The 24,139-nt window shown below is 41.2% G+C and overlaps 1 protein-coding gene, 1 long non-coding RNA gene and 1 pseudogene across 2 annotated transcripts; 1 reads left to right on the plus strand and 2 right to left on the minus strand.

The window, feature by feature from the left end:
* Positions 1-2,351: 2,351 nt before the first annotated feature.
* Positions 2,352-17,577, plus strand: LOC149768423 (putative disease resistance protein RGA3; annotated as a pseudogene).
* LOC149768424 (uncharacterized) lies at positions 12,114-13,320 on the minus strand. The gene is made up of 2 exons (XM_089929233.1): positions 12,341-13,320; positions 12,114-12,225 (listed from the first exon to the last, which is right to left on the minus strand). Exons 1-2 carry the CDS (start codon positions 13,312-13,314, stop codon positions 12,204-12,206), a joined length of 996 nt encoding a protein of 331 aa, XP_089785359.1. The 5' UTR covers positions 13,315-13,320; the 3' UTR covers positions 12,114-12,203.
* Positions 17,578-21,588: 4,011 nt separating the features above from the next.
* Positions 21,589-23,865, minus strand: LOC148699979 (uncharacterized). Its single transcript, XR_016399605.1, has 5 exons — positions 23,106-23,865; positions 22,784-23,028; positions 22,269-22,667; positions 22,078-22,179; positions 21,589-21,981 (listed from the first exon to the last, which is right to left on the minus strand). It is a non-coding gene; the product is annotated as an uncharacterized LOC148699979 (long non-coding RNA).
* Between the last annotated feature and the right edge of the window lie 274 nt (positions 23,866-24,139).

Below are 24,139 nucleotides of genomic sequence, written 5' to 3' on the forward strand. Positions count from 1 at the left end.
CTGGATGATTATGATCGAGGTTGTATCACCCATTGCGATGATCTCAAAGCACTCTGAGCTCCATCATTTATCCACCTGTATGAATCTCAAAGCGACCATTTGATGATCCGTAGGTGAATTCAACTTCTTTTGATGCCAAAGATGCCACTTTTATCCAAACGATTAGGTAGTGAAATATAGTCCAGGTGGCTTTCATGCAGGACGTGACCTGTTACCCAAAAGACTCCTGTTAACTCCACTTGCGTTTTCTAAATTATTTGCTTGATTGCTCACCAGATGCGGAGAGTCAATCGACCTTAGGTTTATAAGTTATAACAATTAGTCTGCGCCATGATCTATTCACCACCCGGAAATAGAGAGCGATAAATCGGCAATAGAGATCTTCAAAGCTTCTAAATATGGCGACGACAGCCACAACAAAAATGGAAGAGATGCTGGCAGAAGATTAGGTGAGCGGTTGCTCTAATACCGTGTTAAAATATTTGCAGAAGAAGAGAAAAACAAGAGAAAAAAGAAAGAGAAAAATGATTTTATTTATTTATTCCATCATATTCGAATCATCTCAGGGGTTATATATATTCATGTACAGACTTCATAAAAAAATAATATAGGCTGATATAAGATCACGCTAATAAAGAAAAATAATACTGACTGTTGTGGTTGAAATCTGGCCTGAGGGTAACCACACCGGAGGAGTCGAAGGAGCCGCTGATTGAGACGGAGAAAGGGCGTCACCTCCTGCATGCTGGCGTACCTGCACGAAGCCTCACCGGTGATTTCTGTGAGGGCCCTCCGATGCTTAAGTTAGAGTGGAACTTATTTGGTCCAAAAGTATCCAGGCGTTACCTGATGCGGGCTATTTATAACCTCTAGAGAAGTGCCCAGGCGGCGGAGGTTTGACCCATCCTCATCATGGGAGGAGATGGTCTTGGCCCGGTGACATGCAGCCATGGCTTGCTTGAGGCGCATAGTGTAGTCCGTTCTCGTGAACGACATAGCGTTGGCAGATGTGGTAGGGTATGGCCCTTGACAGCAAGCATGGCTCCTGGTCGACATGTCGTGGAGTGGCCAGCAAGCAAAGCATGGCACGGTGAGGTTGTAATATACGACCACGTGTGCGGGCGTAGGGGCGCACATGGGTGCGCGCGTGGATGCGGCCGTGGACGAGGTCGGGCTCGCTTGGAGACCGTAACATATACTCGGCTCTTAGTCGATTCTGCAGGGCGTCCCGAGCTTAAGCCCGGGATGTCGTCTCTTGCGAACGGTCGACGGAGCCTCTTCGGCTCTTAGTCGACTCTACAGGGCATTCCGAGCTCAGGCCCGAGACGTCATTATGTCATCAGAGAAGGTTACTGCAGGTCGTGGCAGTAACTTGATTTGTGGGAAGGGGCCGAGGTCAGCTCGGCCTTCGGCGAGGTCCGAGGTCTGGCCTGCTTGACACTGAAGTTTGCTTGGCTGGGATGGGGTGGTCCCATACTTGGGTAGGACGATCCATTTTGCCCGCCGATCACTCTAATAAAAAAAAATAATACTCACTGATACAAGATCAAAAAAAAATAATATAGCTGATACTGATGGTTACGTAGCTCTAAAATTAAGCTAACATGTTATGTGCATAGATCATGACTATACATTTGGCATGCGTGACCAAGCTGCATCAACGCCTTCCAAGGTCCACTTAGCTTCAAAACCAACCCACTTCCTGCACAAAAATCAAAAATGAAAGAAAATTAAAAAATATATATTTGATAGAAAATAAGTGGGAAACCATGATTATCCCACTACAAGTGCTACCCCACCAAACCGAAATTAATTAAAAAAATGATAAATTACAGCTTCCACACGAAGGAGAGCATCTTGCATGTCGCATGTCGTGTGCAGAAAGCATGAGCACTCGTTATATGGTGGTGGTCTTCTACCACCACATCTTGATATTTCATCTTCTTTTCCCACCCATCTTGGTGACATGATATTTTGTCCTCCGGACATGATGGGAGCTCGTGGGAGCCAGCAGACGCTTCTCTCGCATATTTTACTGTGACTTATATTTAATTTTTGATATCTATTTTTTATTAAAAATTATATAAATATTTATTATATTTTTAATAAAAAAGATTTTATCTTATTCTATCTCATAATTTTAAAAAATATTTTTATAAAAAAATTGTTCTAATTTTTGGAGGATAGAAATTAAACTTTTCTATATTTTATATATATTTTTTTATAAAATTTAAACTCTATTTTTAAAAAATTATTTTTCATTTTCCTAAAACCTTTAATAATATATATATATATATATATATATATATATATATATCATTTAGCCTATCTTCTTTCAAAGTTCGAAGAGCTAAATATGCGGACCCACATGATAACACAAACAAAATTGTGAGGCTATAGAAGTTAAATTTTTAATAATTTTTTCTAAGACTGCAAATGGGTCAGATCGATCCATGACCCGACCCAATAGATCCGATCCGATCCGAATTTTAGGACTCGCGGGTCTGGATCGAATTCTAAAATTGGATCCGAATTATTTTCTGAATCGGATCTGGATTTACCAAACGGATCCGATCCGATCCGAATGAACCCGTAGAGAGAGAGAGGGGGAGTCTTTTCTTTTTTTTTGTGTGGATGGGCCATGGTGCTATTGGAAGAAAAGCCCTAAGAAAAATAGGGTTCAAGCGTGGAAGGACAGCAACAAGCATAGGTTCGCAGAATCCAAAAGAACCTCGGCCCGTTAGGATTCTCTCTCGATCTATTACACTGTTGATACCTCTGGTGTCTCGGTAGCTGGCTTTTTTTTTTTTTCTTTCTGTTTTTTGGTTTTTGTTTCTTTTAACTTCGGAAGGGAGAAAGTGAGGGAACGCTGAACTGAATATGGGTCATGTGCCAATTTTCTGCAATGGGATATTTTTTTGTCCTCGTGAGAGGGGAGCTGGGAGACACCAAGTTCCGTCCAATCAGTCATATAGATAAAAAATAGTGTGATATGAAATTCGGCTTATTGACCGACTTAGTTAGTAAGTCATGGGTCATCCGTTCTGGAGGTCAATTGCAAGTCTTTCTTGTCATGGATCACCCAGCACCCCATAATTATGATATGACCAAATTAGGTTTGTCCAAATTTTTTTCCAAAAACAAAAAAAAAATAATTTTACTCGGACATGTATCCGACTCAACTCAGATTCGACCTAGATTCGACTCGAATTCGATCCGATCTTCAACCAGGCCGGAACTGAATCCAAAATTAGGATCCGAACAAAAAATTAAATCAGATCTGAATCATCCAGAATCTGATTCGATTCGATCTATTTATAACTTTAATTTTTTTTTCATGTTGAGCCTATCAGGAGCACGAGTCACAACTGCTGTATCCACGAGCACGTTGTGGGATTTTCATATTTTTTTAATATATTTTTTGGATACAGTATTCTTGTTTCGACCGCTGCACGCGAATCTGTCCCGAAAGGAACAAAGTGTATTGCATAGATGATGCTATTGCACCAGCTGAAAAATAATAAACAAAAGGACGGCAATTAATGATAACTCCATAAAATCAATCATTCTTATCCTATTGATAATGATATTATACCAAACTAAGACTTTACCTAAAGTAGCCGGCAGGTGCAGTGAAAATAAACGGCCATGCCTACCTCATTGATGGCGCTCTTACATCAAAGGACATGGGTTGGGTCCAACGGTCATGCATGGAACCATTTTCATGGCCCTATGCAGTTTAGGTATGTTTTTTTTTTTTTTTTTTTTTTTTTTTGATGAAAACGGCATTTCATATAGCTCTAACTTGAGTACATCCAGCCATATCAAAAGAAAGCAAAGAGTAAAAGGTGGGAGGAATACATCCTATAGATGTCCATATGATCTCCCCGGAGTGCCGAGCAACAAATGAAGCAATCCAGTCTGCTACACTGTTCGCCTTCCGAAAAACATGTGAAGCCTGGAAATCGCTCGGCTCCTGAGCCAATCGCTGAATCTCACGAATGAGGGGATGACCATCACCATATCTGTCCACTCCCCGAATCCAATCGATCACCACAGAGGAATCTCCCTCAAGACATATATGCTCAGCACGGAGTACCCGCCTCGCATAGGATATACACTCCCAGGCTGCCCGCAACTCTGCCCCAACTGCGGTAAGTCCCGGCGTACGGCGCCCACCAGCTGCTATCAGCCTACCCAGATGGTCTCTGATGACAAAGCCAACCCTCCTGACACCCCGTCCACCGATATACTACCATCAAAATTTACTTTGAGATGACCAAGGGGTGGGGGTACCCAAGAAACTAGGGCGAACCTGGACGCTGTGATAGCGGAAAGAGTACCCCAGGTGTCCCTGGCCATCTCAGAAGAGAAACTAATGGCAGCTGTAGCAACCTCCCTCGCATAAAGCATGGCTCTGTCCACCACCCTCTGCGGGGGTAACCGCTTGTCCTCAAAGAGGACAGCATTCCTGTCCAACCAAATAGAATAAGCCAAATATATCCAGCAAATGCCGGCCTCAACAGTACTAGGCCTTCTCATGGAAACCCTCAGCCAGTGAATCAAATCCTGTGTCGACTCGACTGAATGGGGTAATAAGTATGGTGATAGGCGCCAAATCTCCCTAGCTCTAGGACACTGCAGAAGAACATGATCAATCGTCTCCTCAGTCTCCGTACACTCCTCACAACAATGAGTGATCCTCAAACCTCGCTGTACTAGCAAGCTCCTGGTCGGTAGGCAGCCCCATGCCACCTTCCAGATGAAGAGCGCCACACGCAGGTGAATCTACATCCTCTAAATCCATCCTTCCTCTATCTGCCGAGCTGGCTCTCGGCTCAAGAACGTGTGAATATCCCTGGCTCGCAACTGCGATCGCCCTGACGGCATCCAGACTAGTCTATCCGGCCCCTCCCGGGCAGGGACATGTAGGGCCAGGATCATCTCTGCCAACTGCTCCCCAAAAGTCTCTCTGATCAACTCCACCCTACAAGATCGCCCCCGGGCTCCATCAGATCTCTGACCCTGAGGCCAGCTAACCTCGACGTATCCACCATAACCGGTAATCTACTGATAGGCTGCTCCGTCACCCAGCAATCCTTCAACACATCAATGGACCGACCATCACCAATGGCCCATCAAATCGCGGGAAACACCAACCCTGCTCTAGCACAAATCTCCCTCCAGACTGGTGAATGACGACGTCCAGCACGGGCCCCAGACACTAGGACGCCATACTTGGCCCTCATCAGTGAGGACCACATGCCACTAGGCTCCAACACAACTCTAGCGGATGCCGTGCCGCTAGGACCTCCTGTCTCGCCACCAAGGACTACACCCCCAAACCACCATATCTCGTTGGTTGACATACAACCTCCCATGCCATAAGAGGGATGCCTCCCCTACCTTTGTTCCTCCCCCAAATAAAGATCCTGTAGATCTGCTCAATTTTCCTCACTGTCGCTACTGGGATAAGAGAGTTAGACAGTAGATAGACAAGGATCGAGGAAAGAACTGACCGTACCAGAGTAATCCTGCCCATCATGGAGAGTGAATGTATCTGCAAGCCCTCCAGCCTGTGTCTGATACTGATCTCGAGGGAAGAGCAATCGCTGCTGTGTAGATGCTGACCGTAGAGCGGCACTCCCAAATACCTCAATGTGTCCTCCTGCTCTCCCACTCCCAGAATCTCCAATATGGAGGTCTTCACAGCCAGTTTAGTCTTCGGGCTGAAAATAATTGCTGACTTAGATAAGTTGACCTGTTGACCAGACATTGAACAATAGTCTCGAAGAATCCTCCAAATAATCCCTGCAGCCTGCCTAGTCGCCCGGGCTAACAAGAGACAATCATCGGCGAAGAGCAAATGAGAAATCGGTGTGGCCTCCGACACCGACCTATAAACCTCTAGCTCCTGGGAGATCACTGCATGTCGAAGGGCCCGGGAAAGTGCATCTGCGCATATAATAAACAGTAATGAAGAGAGGGGGCAGCCCTGACGTAATCCACTAGAAGACACAAAATACCGTAATGGCATTCCATTTACCAGGATAGCGAAGGAGGGGGCTCTGATACATCCCATAACCCATCTGATCCATACCTCAGGAAAGCCAAACCCCTGCAAAGACTGGTGCACAAAATCATATCTCATCCTATCATAGGCCCTCTCCATGTCAAGCTTGATCCCCATCAAACTCCTCCTACTCGAGACCCTACCAAGATCAAAGATAAACTCCTGGGCAATAAGGACATTATCTGTAATACTCCGCCCTCCCATAAAAGCCCCCTGCTCCGGGCTGATCAGTCTCAATAGAATATCCCTCAATCTCAAGGCTAGTAACTCCGCCGTCACCTTGTACAGGGTAGTACACAGACTAATCGGGCGAAAGTGACCAGGCTCAGAAGCATCCTGTCGCTTCGGTATCAGGGTGACTAGGGTCCTCTGCCAATCTGTAGACATCACGGCTGTGCTGAAATACTGCTGTATGGCAGCCGTCACACTCTGTCCCACAATCATCCAGTACCTCCGAAAGAATAACGATGGAAAGCCGTCCGGACCCGGCGCCTTGTCCCCCTCAAGGGACCACATCACCTCATGAATCTCCCTCTCTGATACCGGCCTAATCAGTGCTGATGTATCCTCCTCCGCCACCCGTATTAGTGGTGGCACAATACCCTCTGAAGTCTCGGTGCCCGTCTTCTCAGACCATTTGGCCCTGAAAAAGCCCTCCAACACCCTTCGAATCATATCTGGGTCCTCCACTAGCTGCCCATCCTCATCTCTGATCATCCTGATCCTGCTCCGATGCCTCTTGATCACTGCCGCCTGATTATTGCAGTTTAGGCTCTTAGATCATGCATTGAGGTCATGAAAGCTTGTATTCGATTGTTCGTCCTCTGCATTTTTGGCACCGGTTGTCCATCAGCTTCAAACTCGACCCACTTCCTACACTAAAATCCAAAATGAAAGAAAATAAAAAAATACATTTGAAATTAAATAAGCGATGGACCATGCTAAGCCCACTATCACTGCTATTACACCAAACCAAAACTAAGCTAGGGCATCTTTGGAGTAAAGTAATGAAAATAGCTCTTCCATATCGCATATCGTGTTTCGGACGAATGGAATGGTATTAACAGTCATTAAATAGCTGTCTTTGTGGAGAGTGCATGAAGTACACTACCATTTCCGACTCTCCATCCTCCCATCATCTTGTACTTGGAGAAACAAAGGATGGCCATGATCGCAGATGCCTTCGTCTCCAACTTGTGTAACACGCTATTAACCTATGGAAAGGAAGAGGCTGCCAAGATCTTGGGTGTGCCTGAGGAAATCAAGAAGTTCCATAGGAGGCTGAAGAGGATGCATGCCGTTCTCGCTGATGCAGAGAATAGACGCTTCGACGATGAGGCCATCAACCTTTGGCTGAACGAGCTGCGAGATCTCATGTACGATGCAGACGACATCATCGATGAATGCCGAATCGAGGGGGAGAAGCTTCTCAACTCAAACTCATCCTCATCTCATGATGCTGAGTCGGTACGTTGTTGCTACCCTCCCATTGCTTGCTTGCACAAAGTTGGATTCCGTCATGAGATTGGCAATAGAATTAGAGATCTTAACCTGAGGCTTGATGAACTTACCAAGGACAAAGCTGACCTCCATCTTACACCTGCTCCCCATGATGACCGTTGTAAGAGTAGAATAAGCCGCAAGACATCTCCTGTACTTGTTGAACCTGATCTTGTGGGAGAGAAAATTGAGGATGATACAAGGAGGTTGGTGGACCTGTTGACCAAAGAATATAAGAAAAAAATCCCAGTCTTTGCTATTGTCGGCATGGGTGGGATAGGCAAAACTACTCTTGCTCAGAAAATTTACAATGATGAGAAGCTTCGGGACAACTTCAACCAAATGCCACGAATTTGGTTGTGCGTGTCCCAAGAATTCTCAGAGTCCGATTTGTTAGCAATATATCTCCTAACTAAATAAATAAATCTATAAATTCAATTAATAAAAATCTTAAAGGAAATAATATACATGCATATCATTCGGCATCCAAATAATTCTATTTTAATACAAAATAAATCTATTCTAGCACAAAATAAATCTATGCATTTAATAAGTTTATATCATAGAATTTCAAATCCTACCAATCTACTAATATTAAATTAAAAATAAAGGTAGAAGAAAGTAGCCTGATTGAAAGCAGGTCGAAGCGCGTAGACGCTGTCCCAAAGAAGTATTTGCCCCCACGTACGGGTCACCCGGCAATCCTTCTCGGAGATACGATGACCCTACAACCTCTTCTTCGGCACGTCTCGGAAGAAGTCAAAACGAACCCGATCGGACTTGCAGATCCAGCAAAGAGCAGTATGAAAAGAATAAAATAAAACTGAATAAAAATGTAAAAATGAAAATCGGAAGTGGCTAAGGAGAAGAAGAATTTTTCCAGAGTTTTTCCACTATTTTTCTATATTTTTTTCGTACTCAAAAAGAGATGAAATGGAGGGGTTTATATAGGGATTTAATCGGGGGCAATATGGTCTTTTCGGCGGACGCGTCCGCGCCTTCCGCGGACGCGTCCGCGCTCTTCTCGCAAACGTGCGCCAACGGGCGCACGCGTCCCATTTAATGCAAACGAAAACGCCAACGAGCGTTTTCGTTTTCAAACGAGCACGCGGCCGCGGCCGCGGCCGTTTCCAGAATGAAATGCGTAACGCCCGCTGGGCGTTACCTTTTTTTTTTCTCTCAAACGCGCACGCGGCCAAATTTCGGGCCGCGTGCGCATTTAAATTTTTCCCAACAATCCCTCACAAAAATTTAAATAATTTTAAAATCAAAATAAAATGCTGGATATCTTATATTATGTAATAGGTGTAGGTACCTTTCGGTTTGAACCTTCACTTAGTGACAATTGATTACATCTGTGGAGCCAAGGTGGTCTTAACCTTGAACCTCGGTCCATGGCTCAGATTAAATCAACAGCACACATAATATAGCCCGATCTGGGTTCTAAGCGGGTTGCGCTATTATGGCCATGCGCAGGTATCTATCATGTGCTTTTTAGGGAATCGCCCATTTCCCATAATCGCGGCCTCACGATTGCACATATAGGTGAGTCCTAATAAGAAAGCTAGCAAGGAAGCTCCTGCCTCTTGGGTCTCGGACTCATTAAGAGTTATACAAACGAACTCATCCTACCGCTTGCTTTTATGAGCACTAGCGCCATAGGGATGAGGAAAACATGAAATAGTGCTCCTCTTAGTCACACTCCGGTTTGTTTCTACCCATTGAACCTTTTAAGGTTGGGTTCCCACCGTGGTGATCTATCTTTATGGGCTAAGCCCCATCCCCCTCGACGACTCTAGAACCACTGTTCTAGATAAACCTTTTGTAAGCTGATCAGCCAAATTATTTTCTGATTTTACAAAATTCAAGGCAATAACATTATTTTTCAATTTATATCTCAATGATTTATGACGTACTTTTAAGTGCCTGTTCATTTTTACATTGGCATTTTCTTGGTTGCACTTATCTATTGCAGATTTACAGTCACAATGTAAGGAGACAGGTGGTAAAGGTGACTCATCTACAGGAAGGTCTATAAGTAGATCTCTGAGCCACTCAGCCTCAGTGCTAGTAGTGTCTAAAGCTATCAGTTCAGACTCCATGGTACTCCTAGATATTAAGGTTTGTTTGGTGGATTTCCAAGACACAGCAGCACCTCCTAGGAGAAAGACGTATCCTGTGGTGGATTTAACATCTAAGGTATCGCTGATCCAGTTGGCATCACTATAGCCTTCTAGAACAGCAGGAAACCCACTAAAGTGCAAACTATAGGACTTGGTACCCTTAAGATACCTAAGAATTCTCTCTAATGCTGTCCAATGATCTCTATTTGGATTAACAGTATATCTACTAAGTCTATTTACAGCATATGCTATGTCTGGCCTAGTGTAGTTTGTTAGGAATCCTAGTGAGCCTATGATTTGAGCATATAGGCTTTGAAGGACAGGAGTTCCTAAGTTCTTCTTAAGATGAGTAGAGGGATCAAATGGAGTAGAGACAGGCTGACAATCGGAATAATTAAATTTATTAAGTATCTTGTCAACATAATGACTTTGGGATAACTCAATACTTTTTGCACTTCTAATTATTTTGGTATTTAAAATTAAGTCAGCTTGTCCCAAGTCTTTCATATCAAACTTATTACTTAAAAATTGTTTTACTTCATCAATTATCTGAAGATCTGTCCCAAAGATCAGTATATCATCTACATAAAGGCACAAGATCACAAATTTGTGTCCAACTCTCTTATGATATACACATTCGTCTGTACTATTGATTTCAAATCCAAATGTCATTATGGTTTCATCAAATTTCAAGTGCCATTGCTTAGGTGCTTGTTTAAGACCATAAAGAGATCTGACTAGTCTGCAAACTTTATTTTCTTGGCCTAGGATTTTAAATCCCTCTGGCTGGTCCATATAAATTTCTTCATTTAAGTTTTCATTTAGAAAAGCTGTCTTAACATCCATCTGATGAATCACTAATTTATGAATGGAGGCTAATGCTATAAGGACCCTAATAGTAGTAATCCTAGCTACAGGTGCATAAACATCAAAGAAATCTACACCAGGTCTCTGAGTAAAACCCTTGGCAACTAATCTAGCCTTAAATTTATCTACAGAGCCATCAGGCCTAAGTTTTTTCTTAAAGATCCATTTGCATCCTATTGTTTTACAACCAGAAGGAAGATCAGTCAATTCCCAAGTATGGTTTTGGATAATTGATTGCATCTCATTGTCCACAGCTTCTCTCCAAAAAGGTGAATCCAAAAATTTCATTGCGTCCTCAAAGGTAGTTGGAGAGTCTTCTATTAGGAAGGTATAAAAATCATCTCCAAATATTTTCTCTACCCTGGATCTTTTACTCCTCCTAGGTTCTGCTTCTACTTCTATTGTTCTTGTCCTTATTCTACTAGAGCTACTAGCTATACCGCTATCTACTCTAGTCTTAAGTGGAAAGGTGTCTTCAAAATATGTTGCATCTCTGGCTTCTATGATAGTGTTGTTACTAATATCATTTATTTCTGAACTTATTACCAGAAATCTATTGGCATTACTATTGGCTGCATAACCTATGAATATGGCATCCACTGTTTTAGGGCCTATTTTCTTTCTCTTAAAATCAGGTATTTTTACTTTTGCCAAGCACCCCCACACTTTTAAATAGCTAAGATTAGGTTTTCTATGTTTCCAAACTTCATATGGGGTTAGATCATTATTTTTAGAGGGAATCCTATTAAGGATATAACAGGCTGAAACAAGAGCTTCCCCCCACAAATTTTCTGGCACTCCTGAGCTTATAAGCATGGAGTTCACCATATCCATTAAAGTCCTATTCTTCCTTTCTGCTACTCCATTTGATTGGGGAGAATAGGGTGCAGTCACTTCATGAATGATTCCATGATCTTCACAGAATTGAGTTATGTCATTTGATGTATATTCACCTCCCCGATCTGATCTAAGAATTTTAATTTTCTTTTCCTGTTGGTTCTCAGCTTCAATCTTAAAAATTTTAAATTTGCTGAGCACCTCATCCTTGGTTTTAATTAGGTAGATGTAACAGAACTTCGATAGATCATCTATAAATGTTACAAAGTATCTGTTACCTCCCCTAGAAGTTCTACCAGAGTCACAAACATCACTATGAATCAACTCTAATAGATCAGAATCCCTATTAACAGATTTAAAAGGCTTCCTAGGGAGTTTGGCTTCTACACAAGTTTGACATTTCTCATGGTTCTTGAGATCACTTTTTGGTATTAGATTTAGGTTCATAAGTTGCTTAATTGAATTATAATTTACATGACCTAATCTACCATGCCAAATAGAAGGAGGCTCTATATTCATAATCAAAGGATTTTCATTTATTGAAGGAGCTATTACATTCAATTTGAACAATCCTTCACTAAGGAATCCTTTTCCAATAAACATAACACCATGAGAAATTACAACCTTATTGGACTCAAAAACAAGACGAAAGCCTTGCTGGACAAGCAAAGAACTACTAATGAGGTTTCTCCTAACAACTGGAATATGTTGGACGCCGTGCAGTGACAGGACTTTTCCAGAGGTAAGCTTTAAGTCCACACGTCCTACTCCTAACACACGTGCCTCCGAGCTGTTTGCCATGATCACAGCTCCTCCACTTGAGATCTGGTAAGAAGAAAACCAGGAACGATCCGAACAAATATGAATACCAGCTCCGGTATCAATCCACCAATCTAGTGCTTGTAAAGTCATGTTAACTTCAGGAGTGAAGGAAACAGACCTGAAAGCTGTCTCAGAGGAGCCAGCGCCGGAAGTCACCATGTTGACTTGAGCACTGGATGTGTGTGGACCCTTCTTCTTAGATTGAAGAGGTGCAGTCTTCTTATAGAAGCACTGTGGAGACAAATGGTTGGTCCGACCACACACATAACAGAAACGAGCACCACCTTCCTCTTTCTTCTTCTTTTGCTCCTGGGATTGAATAGGCTTCCCATTGTAGTGGTGGTTAGGGTTTCTAGGGTTGTAGGGTTTCTTCTTGAAATTCTTACGGAAGGGTCGGTTCTGATTTTTTTTAGGAGGAGCTTCTACATTATATGCATTATTTTTAGATCCAGTAGAGGTATTATTTCTGAGCCTATGCTGCTCTTCAATCCTAATGGAGTTTAAGACTTGGGTTAGGGTGAGAATTCCTTGGGTATGGCTCAGGGTCTTAGCAAAATCAGACCAGGAAGTAGGTAGTTTATCTATCAAACAGGCTACCTGGAATGATTCATCCAAATTGGTTCCATTAGCCCTAAGCTGGTGGATCAGGGTTTCAAATTCATGAATTTGGTCATTCATAGGCTTTGAGTCCACCATCCTAAACTTATTGAAATCGGAGGCCTTGAACCTCTTTACCCCAGCATCATCAAGACCATATTTGCTATCTAGGGTGTCCCAGAGTTCTTTGGCACTCTTGGCTGTGTAATAGATATCATACAGCCTCTCAGAAAGAGCACCTAGAATTCTATGGATACAATGATAATCTATCTCATCAGGTGTCCTAGAGGGTGTGCTAGTGGAGGCAGAATGTTCAGTGTTGGAAGAGGTAGTTGGGTTGGACCCGTTATCAACTTCGATCGTACTTTCACCTATGGCTGAGATTAACCCTAATGTGGTGAGCCAGAACCGTATTTGGTTCTGCCACCTCCTAAAGTTATGGCCATCAAATTTTTCAGGTTTGGCACTAAGATGGTCACTAGTGTTTGAGGCCATAGGATCAGGGTTGCAGAATAGTGACAGAAACCTGATTGAAATCAAAGAAATCTATGTCAAAAGATTGCAGTAATATTTATATTGAACTTTGGATGTCTAATTGATATATCCAAAAAACTAATAGCCAGATCAGCTCCAGATCGGTGGTGGAGCACTAGGCTCACTTAAGTACCAGCCTTTCTTAGGCACGTATGCCTTTTTGACAAGCTTTTCTTAGACACTATTAGTTAGTGGATATAATCACTAGAAATCACACAAATTCAATATTTAAAATAACCTAAATGCAAATTTAAATTAGATATTGTGGATTAACTAATTTCAAAATTTTTCGTTTGAATTTTCCGAATTAGCAATGATTGATTACTAATTTAGTAGTAGCAAATCAATTATTTTAATTGAGAACTAAAATATCAATTTAATGAATTATATGTTAGATTTGAATTATTGCCTTATTGAAATAATTGATTACTAATTTTATGGCAAATCAATTATTGTAATTAAGATCTAAAATGTCAATTCAGCGAATTAAAATATTTATTCCTTTATTAGAATAATTTATTGAGATCTAATAAGTCAATTCAATAGATTAACTATTATGTATCAACCAATTTCCGAATTTCCCGTTTGAATGGGATCTGGAAATTACTCCTTGAGAAGTCCAAATGGAGGTATAATAAACCTCTTGGAGGTTAACCAAATTATTAACTCTTTAGAATAATTTATTATTGATGATGTGCTAGCAAAAACAATTATTGCAATTAAAATCTAATATGCCACAATTGTAATAAAGAATTTAATTAATTATATATTACTAACAAAAAAAAATACTTCTTTGGATTGTTAGCAATATATCTCCTAACTAAATAAATAAACCTATAAATTCAATTAATAAAAATCTTAAAGGAAATAATATACATGCATATCATTCGGCATCCAAATAATTCTATTTTAATACAAAATAAATCTATTCTAGCACAAAATAAATCTATGCATTTAATAAGTTTATATCATAGAATTTCAAATCCTACCAATCTACTAATATTAAATTAAAAATAAAGGTAGAAGAAAGTAGCCTGATTGAAAGCAGGTCGAAGCGCGTAGACGCTGTCCCAAAGAAGTATTTGCCCCCACGTACGGGTCACCCGGCAATCCTTCTCGGAGATACGACGACCCTACAACCTCTTCTTCGGCACGTCTCGGAAGAAGTCAAAACGAACCCGATCGGACTTGCAGATCCAGCAAAGAGCAGTATGAAAAGAATAAAATAAAACTGAATAAAAATATAAAAATAAAAATCGGAAGTGGCTAAGGAGAAGAAGAATTTTTTCAGAGTTTTTCCACTATTTTTCTATATTTTTTTCGTACTCAAAAAGAGATGAAATGGAGGGGTTTATATAGGGATTTAATCGGGGGCAATATGGTCTTTTCGGCGGACGCGTCCGCGCCTTCCGCGGACGCGTCCGCGCTCTTCTCGCAAACGTGCGCCAACGGGCGCACGCGTCCCATTTAATGCAAACGAAAACGCCAACGAGCGTTTTCGTTTTCAAACGAGCACGCGGCCGCGGCCGCGGCCGTTTCCAGAATGAAATGCGTAACGCCCGCTGGGCGTTCTCTTTTTTTTCTCTCAAACGCGCACGCGGCCAAATTTCGGGCCGCGTGCGCATTTAAATTTTTCCCAACACGATTTACTGAGATCCATCATACATCAAGTTGGAGGTGATCCTGGACAGGCCAAGGAGAAGGAAGTGCTTGAACCCATGCTTAGCGAATTACTCGGGAACAAAAAATTCTTTGTAGTCTTGGATGATGTTTGGGATGCACAAGTATGGGATAAGCTATTGAGAAATCCCTTGCAGAGTGGTTTGGCAGATAGTAGAATTTTGATAACAACTAGAAATATAAACATTGCTCAACAGATGGGTGCCATATACACTCATATGGTGGATAAGTTGTCTCGAGAGGATGGTTGGTCATTAATTTGCAAGATGGTGTTTGAGGAAGGCGAGGAAGGAGATATGCATGAGTTAAGTGATATAGGAATGAAAATTGTAGAGAAATGTGATGGCCTTCCCCTTGCTCTTAGGACTACTGGGGGACTTCTTCGAACCAAGGTAAAAAGGCCATTGGAATGGGAAAAGGTCCTTTCTAGCTCAGCATGGTCTTTTACTAAGCTTCCGGATGGGGAGATGGGTGCTTTGTACTTAAGCTATCAGCATTTACAACCTCCTCTCAAGCAGTGCTTCACTTGCCTTTCATTATTTCCCGAGGACATCCTAATTGTTAAAAATCGGTTTGTCAGAAGTTGTATTGCAGAGGGCTTTGTAACATCCGAAGACAATACACCCTTGGAAGATGTGGCGGAAGGATATTGGGAGGAGTTGATGCAAAGGAACCTCCTATAGCCAGATCCTATATATTATGAACAATTCGTTTGTAGGATGCATGACCTCCTGCGATCTCTAGCTCACCATATAGCAGGGGATGAGTGCTTCGTTGGAGATGCACGAGCATTTGAAAACAAGATCACGTCCTCCTCCTCATCATCATTGATAAAATTACGCCGTTTATCAATTGTAGATAAAAAATTAGAAACCATACCAGACTTTATAATGGAACAGACATCCTTGAGGACCCTGTCATTCTTCCATACCCCACTTATTCGGGATCTTCCAAGAGATCTCTTCAGAAAGCTAAGGAGTTTAAGGGTCCTCAACTTACGTGAAACAGCCATTAACAATCTACCAACTTCCTTGGGAGATCTTGTGCACCTTAGAACTCTTGATATCTCTAATACTTCAATAAGAGAGATACCAGAGAGCATAGGGAATCTTAGAAATCTCCAATTCCTGCTCCTTGAGAATTGTGAATATATGCACAACCTCCCTAATGGTGTCGTGGGGTTAATCAATCTAAGGGTTTTGGATGTCGAGAATGTACCACATGATGGTCTGCCTGTAGGAATAGGGAGACTGGAACAACTACATTCACTTTGGGGATTTGTAGCGAATGGTAGCGAGGGCTGCATATTTGGAGTAGGAGAAGATGACAGGGAGCAGGAGCACAAGGGACATCAACACAGGAGGTTCTGCACCTTGAAGGAGTTGAAATCCCTCTCCCAGCTCCGGTATTTGATTATACAAAACTTGGAGAGGGTATCGAACAGGGATGAAGCAAGAGCTGCAACACTTAAAGCCAAGCCCCATCTTCTCTACCTAGATATGCATTGGGCACTAGCGAACAACACTTCTGAAGTGCAGCAGCCTCGTGCAAATGATTACGAGGAGGAAGATATCAGGAGAATAGGGGAGGTATTCGAGGAGCTCTGCCCACCACCATGCATTGAAATTCTTAGAATCAATGACTACTTTGGCCGTGAGTTTCCCAACTGGTTGATGACACCGTCCTCCTCGTCGTTCCGCAACCTGCGAAGGCTGGAACTGAAGAATTGTGCTCTATACCAGCAAATTCCACCCTTGGGAATGCTTCCACAACTAGATTACGTCTGGATCAATGGTGCTTCTGCAGTCCTGAGAATCGGGCCCGAATTCTTGGTGCTGGCGGGTGGTAGAGCTGGTGGACAAAAAACAGACTCTTGCTTCTCCTCCTACTTCCCCAAACTAGAGCAACTTGGATTTAAAAACATGCCTAATTGGGAAGAATGGCGGTGGCAGTCGGAGGAGGACAACCGGACAACATCGTTGCTACCTTCTCTCAAGTCATTGGGAATTGATCGATGCCCGAAGTTGAGGTCTCTACCGGAGAGCCTCCTCTGTCATGCCACCGCCCTGAAGAAACTATACATTGCTGGTGCCCACAGCCTGAGAGAAATACAAAACCTCCCCTCTCTTACAGAATTGATCTTGATTAGCAACTCAAATTTGGAGAGAGTGTCGAACCTTCCGGCACTAAAATTTTTGAGGATTCATCATTGTGAGAAGTTGAAGGTTGTGGAGGGTGTGGATGCCATGGAGCACATTCTGCTTCATAATCGAGAAGGGTCTCTCCCGGACTGGTTAGTAGGTGCTGGTGAAGAGCAATCGTGCTTCCCTTCCCTCCACAAGTTGACTCTCAAAAACAGAATCTGTCGCCGAGGGCTGCCCGATTGGCCTCTGATCCGATGACACGACACCCATCTCATGTTGAAACAATCAACAAGTATGGGCCAACGACAGTCAACTATACAAGAAAAAGGTCAGAAATGGTTTTCACCTCTACGTAACCTTTCATTCGTCTTTCTGTAGCTATGAATGGAAGATAATTGGCAAATATATTTTGCAGCTGCTTCAGCAAGCCAGGGATGGATGGTATACTACTCGGCAACTATTTGATATTTTGCATCATTCTCATCCTTTCAGGTACATATCATGACCTAATCGCTCCTTTTCTTTCTGATATCTAATCCTCTTTGCATGTCCTTTCAAGAGACGATATCTGACACCAGTTCTTTTCTTCTTTTCTTTTCTTGCCTGCCTTCTTTTATTGAATACATGGAATTAATCCTTGTGTGTATATTGCATGATCTATACCTTTTTGTGCAAGACTTCAACCCAGGGACTCTAGCAAGAAAGAAAAAAAATCTGTCAGGTCCCAGATGATATGCATAGCAATTCCTTACATTAACTGGCTACCGTATGATTGCTCATCTTAGTTTCAGTTTGAATACCGTATGATAAGCAAAGATCTATCAAGTTGTTTGTCTTTCCACCCACCCTTCTGCTTTTGTATGATTTATCAGGCCCGACAGATAAGCTGAAGTCCTTGTTTCTAGAGGCTTCTCTCCAACTTTAGTAGTAGCTTTCATTCTAGCAGGGTCTTGGAACAAGCAACTACCCATCTATGGTGCTAATCCCGCAAACCACTGGCTGTTAACATAGCATGAATGGACAATTATAAGTTGAGATTTTAATCTTGTGCAGAGAAAGGATCGATGACTGCAAGATGATGGTGTTCCCAATTTTATTCTTTCACCTGCTTGGACAACGGTGTTCTCAAATTTCATTATTGTAACAGCAAGATTCTCCCAATTCCTTCAAGCATTCCACAAGATTTTTCAAAAGCAAATTAGCACTCGAAAACATGAGATCATGCTTGTCTATGTAACAAAATTGTGATAGAGAAAACATGTTGTATGTCTATGTTCTATTGAAAAAGTTCTTTTGATGCATCTATCAATAATTCAATATGACCATATGAAAACCGTTGGCCCCAATAATTGGGCTGTTATTCATTTGATGATCCACTACAAAAGAAAGGATATCTCCCGGCGCTTTTTTTGGTCTCTCCCGACGCTTTTAAGCGTCGGCGAATTTCCAGCCCACGCACCGCAAAGCGTGGGTCAGACGTCGGGCAGGTGGGCGTGGGTCGGATTTAACCCGACGCGTCAAAAAAGCGTCGTCGCTCTATGCCGACGCTTTTAAGCGTCGTTCATTTTACGAAAGCGTCGGCGTACTTGAACCGACGCTTCCCACCGTATTTTGTGTTGGACTATGCCGACGCTTAAAAGCGTCGGCTTATGCTACTTGACCGACGCAATAAAGCATCGTTAAACATCAAACCTATGGGTTGCGAACTTCTGGTAGTTGTGAACTTGAGGTAATTGTTTCTTTTTTTTTTTGGTCACTTCTGGTTGATCACATCATAGATCAATATCTTTTTCTTCCTTTTTTGTTTCCTTTCATTCAATATTAACAACCAATTGAGAAAACAAATCATGCTCATTCCTTAACATGTCCAATTAATACTTTACACTGATTACATATAGCTTGGTATTACCACACCAAAGGAATGCCAAGTTATGTAGAAAAACTAGTAACAGAAAACCATCACTGATTTATATATCCTGTTCAATATACGTTCTCTAAATCCCATAGGAAAAGAAAAAGGCATGCATAAACTCCTGAAGACCTTTAACAGATATGCTTAAACCCTGATCTCCTTCGAGAAGAAACCTTTCATTAATTTTGCCAGGACTTGGTAGAGCAACCTATTTTTATTTCTTGGATTTGGACAGTGCTTGCTTGTACCTTTTGGTGATCTGCCAAAAGACCAAACACTAGTCATCTACAGTATGAAGAAATACATACCTTTAGCCAACAATCTGGTGACCTGAAAGCACAACCTTTTGCAAACAAGTTTCTAATCATGATGACAAAGACAAGCATCAGGAAGAGGAGGGAGGAAACTCTAAAGAAAACACAAGACAAATGCACAATTCTTACAACAAAAAAAGAAAAAGGGTATATGATGTTGTTGTTTTAGTTTATCATATATAAACTTTCAAAGCATTACTTAATTTTTTTACAAGCACCACCATCAAGCACTTGCTCATGAGTTCATCATGCCACTAAACTGAAATTCAATTTCCACGAGCTCTTATTATTATTGAAGATTTCACCTAAATCCCGCATATATCTATCAGCATTGAAGATCCCACTTGAAACCTCTTCATTTATATATCTGCATATATCTGCATATATCCATAGTTTGGGAAGGCTTTCGGTCTGGCTGCTCACAACTCCACCGCCACCGTCGTTAAATATCAAGCCAAAGGAGCCAAATTGAAATGCAATCCTTTAAATGAGTTTCATACTGTTTCAAAGACCTTTTGGTTTAACATAACTGAAAATATTTTCTCAATTTTCTCACAAATCCAAATATACAATTAATCCTGTGACCAGCAGCGCTGAAGAGGTTAAAAGAGTACCAGTCCAACCATTGCTTGTGTGTGGTTTGCACCAAAAGAACTCTCCCACACCCAGGAAGAAGACAGGTTTCTTGAGTTGACCTTGAATGTTTGAAGTTTCCCCAAAAAATCTATGTATGTTACAGTTACATCAACACCCTGTAAAAAACATAATGGGATAAATAGAATGAACAGTTTACTTTCATGAAGAAGATGTATTCCAGTTACCTCATCTAGATCGTGGGAGTCAAGTCGTCCAGCCGGACTGCCTGTCCTGAAACCATGTTCCTGTCAAGTCAACATAGAACATACTAATTAAAGTCCTTTCCAAGATCTATACTTATCAAAGTTCTGGCATAATCATATTTTGGAAATTGAGGTAAGATAATGGTGGTGGGGTTGGGGGGGGGGGGGGGGGGAGGGGGAGAGCTTACTACGTGCAAATCTTGATATTCCTTAGAATCAGGCATGTCATCCAATGGACGTTTTGGTGGTCCAAGTCTTGGATTAGCAACTTTTGATGGAGAAATTGCATGCACCTCAGGTTCCACCTCAGCAAGAACTGGAGGAGGAGATGGTTGCCTGATACTCAACTGAAGAGAATCTTCCTGTGCAACACTGGTGGCCAAGGATCAGGATTTTTCTACTGGAACAAAGCAACTACCATCATCAAGGAATAGAACAGACTCCAAATCATGACTGCTCTTTCTGGAATCACCTTCATTTACCACAACAGTACCATGTAAACCATATAAGAAAGTTGTATTGCAATCAGAAAATGCCAGTTGGCAAAGTGATCATAAAGCAAATTAAACAAAATTAACCACCTAAAATATGGCATACAACTTAAATTTCTATAACTAACAAATGCATGTTTTTTAGCTGGATGATGCCAATTCAATACTTCAATTGATCAAGCAATAGTAATACGTGTTAAAAATTCTCACCCTGCAAATCCACTATGGATTAACTCAGCATTACTGGGATGCTGGACCTGTACCAAGTAGCAGCAAATGATCCATGTCAGTCACTAATTTGCAGAGAAAAGAGCGAGAAGACTTGTCAATAGTGCAAGGGTTATACCATTATACCAGTAATGGGACCGGTCTATTGGCCCTGGAGCCCGTTAGGACCTAAAATGGAGTGGAGTGTCTAGATAGTGTTTCTTCCTTTGGCTGAGGTTGACCGAATCTGCATTATCTATCTTAAACCGATCAAACTCTACAAACTAATTGTTATACATAAGATTTTGGAAACCATGTTCCTGTCAAGTCAACATAGAACATACTAATTAAAGTCCTTTCCAAGATCTATACTTATCAAAGTTCTATATCTTAGAACATATTTTGGAAATTGAGGTAAGTATCAAAAAAAAAAATTTAAAACAATCTAAAAACATTCATCTCAAATTCGTAAGTACACAATCTACGATGTATCAAGAGTCGACGGCATCATCATCTCTACGAGTAGATGAAGTATCAGCAACCTACAAGAAAAAAAATACTTTAGAAACTAAAAATACGAAAGTCATCACGCTCATACAAGAATACATTATAATTATATAAAATATTCAAATATATTTAGTTATGTACCGAAGGAGCAAATCTCTGCAAAAAAGATGAAATATGGTCAAGCTGATCCTGCAAAGATTGTATCTTCAACTCTTGGCTCTGCTTGAACTCCGCCATATCAGTCATATGACTCTGCCTCATCTCCTCTATCCTTGTCTCATATGACTGCTTTATCTGTGCCATCTCTGTCTTCAAACTACAAATCTCTGCAGTGCTAGTACCTTGTCTGGCATCTTGGGTATATCGGCTCACTGCAGACAGCTGAGTGGGGGTAACTCCGATACCGTAACCCCTCATGCGACCATAACGTTCTGGGCCCATCAATTCTGCATAGACCTGAGCCTCGACGCGACTGGCCGCGTCGGATGATGATGACTCCCCGACGCGCTCTGAAATGAGATTTGTAGCTCTTTTCTATATCTCTCTCAAAAAAATAAACAGTCACATTAATAATTTAAAAGAAGTAAAATTAATAAAAAAATTATGATCAAATAAAAAATGAATACATACAACTATATCTCTCAACTCGTCCCGGACAAAGCTGCCATCTCGGTGAGTGTGGGTCATCTTATAAAACTCTACCTCACCAGGCTCCCTTCCATGCTCTACTATCTACACATACGGAAAGTATATTGCCAAACTATATATCATGATACGTGCTATATGTTAGTAGAGTTTCAAATAGTTTCAAACAAACTTACGAATTCATTTCTACGTCTCGCATAACTCTTCGAGCCTGAAGTATGAGGAACTGCTTGAGATGCTCGTGCAGCTCTACCAATATTAGAATATGTCAGCCAAAATAAAAGCACACAGTATAATATTATTCAATGTATATATTTGCAATCTATATTAATAATAAAGATAATATAAGATATTGAAACAATATACGTGACCTGTCCTTTTTTAGAAAACCAGTAGTGAACAAGCTCCCTCCACTGCTGAGGGTATACATCAGGAGGAGTCACACGAGCAACATCCTCCTCTGTCATACCCTCACGCTTGAAGTCCGTCTTCAATTTTGCTTTATATTCTTTCCATTTGCGGTTGAGGGACTTTAGCACCCAATCATGGCTCTCTGGAGGGAGTACAAACTTACCCTACAACAAGATACAGAATGTTATAATAATATTAAACCTCAAAAGTAAAATCATGGTAGTAAGCAAATTAACATACAGAAGGTGTCAAATTAAAAAGAACAAATTCAATTCATTACCTGTATGAGTCTAAGAAGCTCAACCTTATACGAAGGAAGCATGTCATTCCACTTCGTATAGTTGAGCGGACACAGCTGACCCTTGCGTGCAACCGATCCTAAAAAGCTTGATAGAAGACTTCCAGCTCTATTGATGGGCTGCCCCAATTCGTTGCATCAAATGATGATCTTCTCACCCGGAGGAAGCTTCCACACATCCTTTGCTTGAGTGGGTCCCCGTCTCGTCCTCACTGTCCCTTGTCCATCTATTCAAATTAAATAAAATGTCTTAAAAAGTTGAAGACAAATATGAACATAAAATATGAACTTTAAATCGAATTACCCTGGATCCGGAGCTCATCCTCCGGACAATCAGCAGGAGGCTCGCGCTGAGATCCTGACTCGTGCTGCTGGTGCTCATATGGCTGCTGGGACTGCAGGGACTGCTCAGAAGTAGATCCCACCTGAGAATGCTGGAACTCCACATCTCTAAATTGCCTCCCTCGGGGCATATTGTTACCTGGTATGTACAAAAAAGAATCAATATTTGGTTAAATGATAAATTTATACTAAATAAAGGGCTAATAAAAGAGAATATAATAACTCATTCAACGTATGCTTCATAAATTTTACTTACCATTATGAAACTACATTCTCATTCAACATCCATCCTAATCAAACTCATTGGCGCATTTACTTCATCAGTTGGCACAACATTATAAGGCATACACTGAGTATAAGTATCATCGTCCTCCTCTTCCAACCTTTTTTCCATATCATACAAGTCCCTAGGTTTCGTCTTAATAACGAGAGACCAATTTTTATCTTTTGAGTCTTGCACAAAAAATACTTGTCGAGCTTGAGATGAAAAAACAAATGGATCATCTTTCAATAACACACCAGTATGTATCAACCTTGAAAAATTTACAAGTGCGAATCCATTTATGTCTTGCCTCAAATCTCTAGGTGAGTTTATATCCACCCAATCACATCGAAATAATACTACCTTAAACTTTCCATAATAATCCAGCTCATAAATATCTGTTAGAGCACCATAATAATTTTTTCCATCCGCCTCAACCATAATCCCACTATTTTGGGTTTTTCTAAATTTCTCACACTCTTTAGTATGAAATTTAAAACCATTTTTAATGAACCCACCATATCTGTTGACAATATTATTCGGACCTCGAGCAATGACTATTAACTCCTCGAAACAATTCCTCTCCATCATCATTGGTACCTAAAAAGAATTATAGAAGTAATGATTAATTTCTCTCTATAAAAATTAAAAAAAACTTAATATATTAGACATCTAACCTGTTTGAAAAGCCATTCTGGAAATAACTCAACCAACCATCGTTGCTCAATCCTTGG

This window comes from Phoenix dactylifera, chromosome 2 (assembly GCF_051530095.1).
Source record: "Phoenix dactylifera cultivar Ajwa chromosome 2, Ajwa_hap1_PhDact_Kaust_v1.1, whole genome shotgun sequence".
In the NCBI taxonomy this organism is placed as follows: domain Eukaryota; kingdom Viridiplantae; phylum Streptophyta; class Magnoliopsida; order Arecales; family Arecaceae; genus Phoenix; species Phoenix dactylifera.

Coding starts and splice junctions, on each gene's coding strand:
- LOC149768424 (XM_089929233.1), bottom strand. CDS start 13,314: ATGGCCTCAAACACTAGTGACCATCTTAGTGCCAAACCTGAAAAATTT. Junction 12,226..12,340: donor TCCTCTGAGACAGCTTTCAG/GTCTGTTTCCTT, acceptor TCTTCTTACCAG/ATCTCAAGTGGAGGAGCTGT.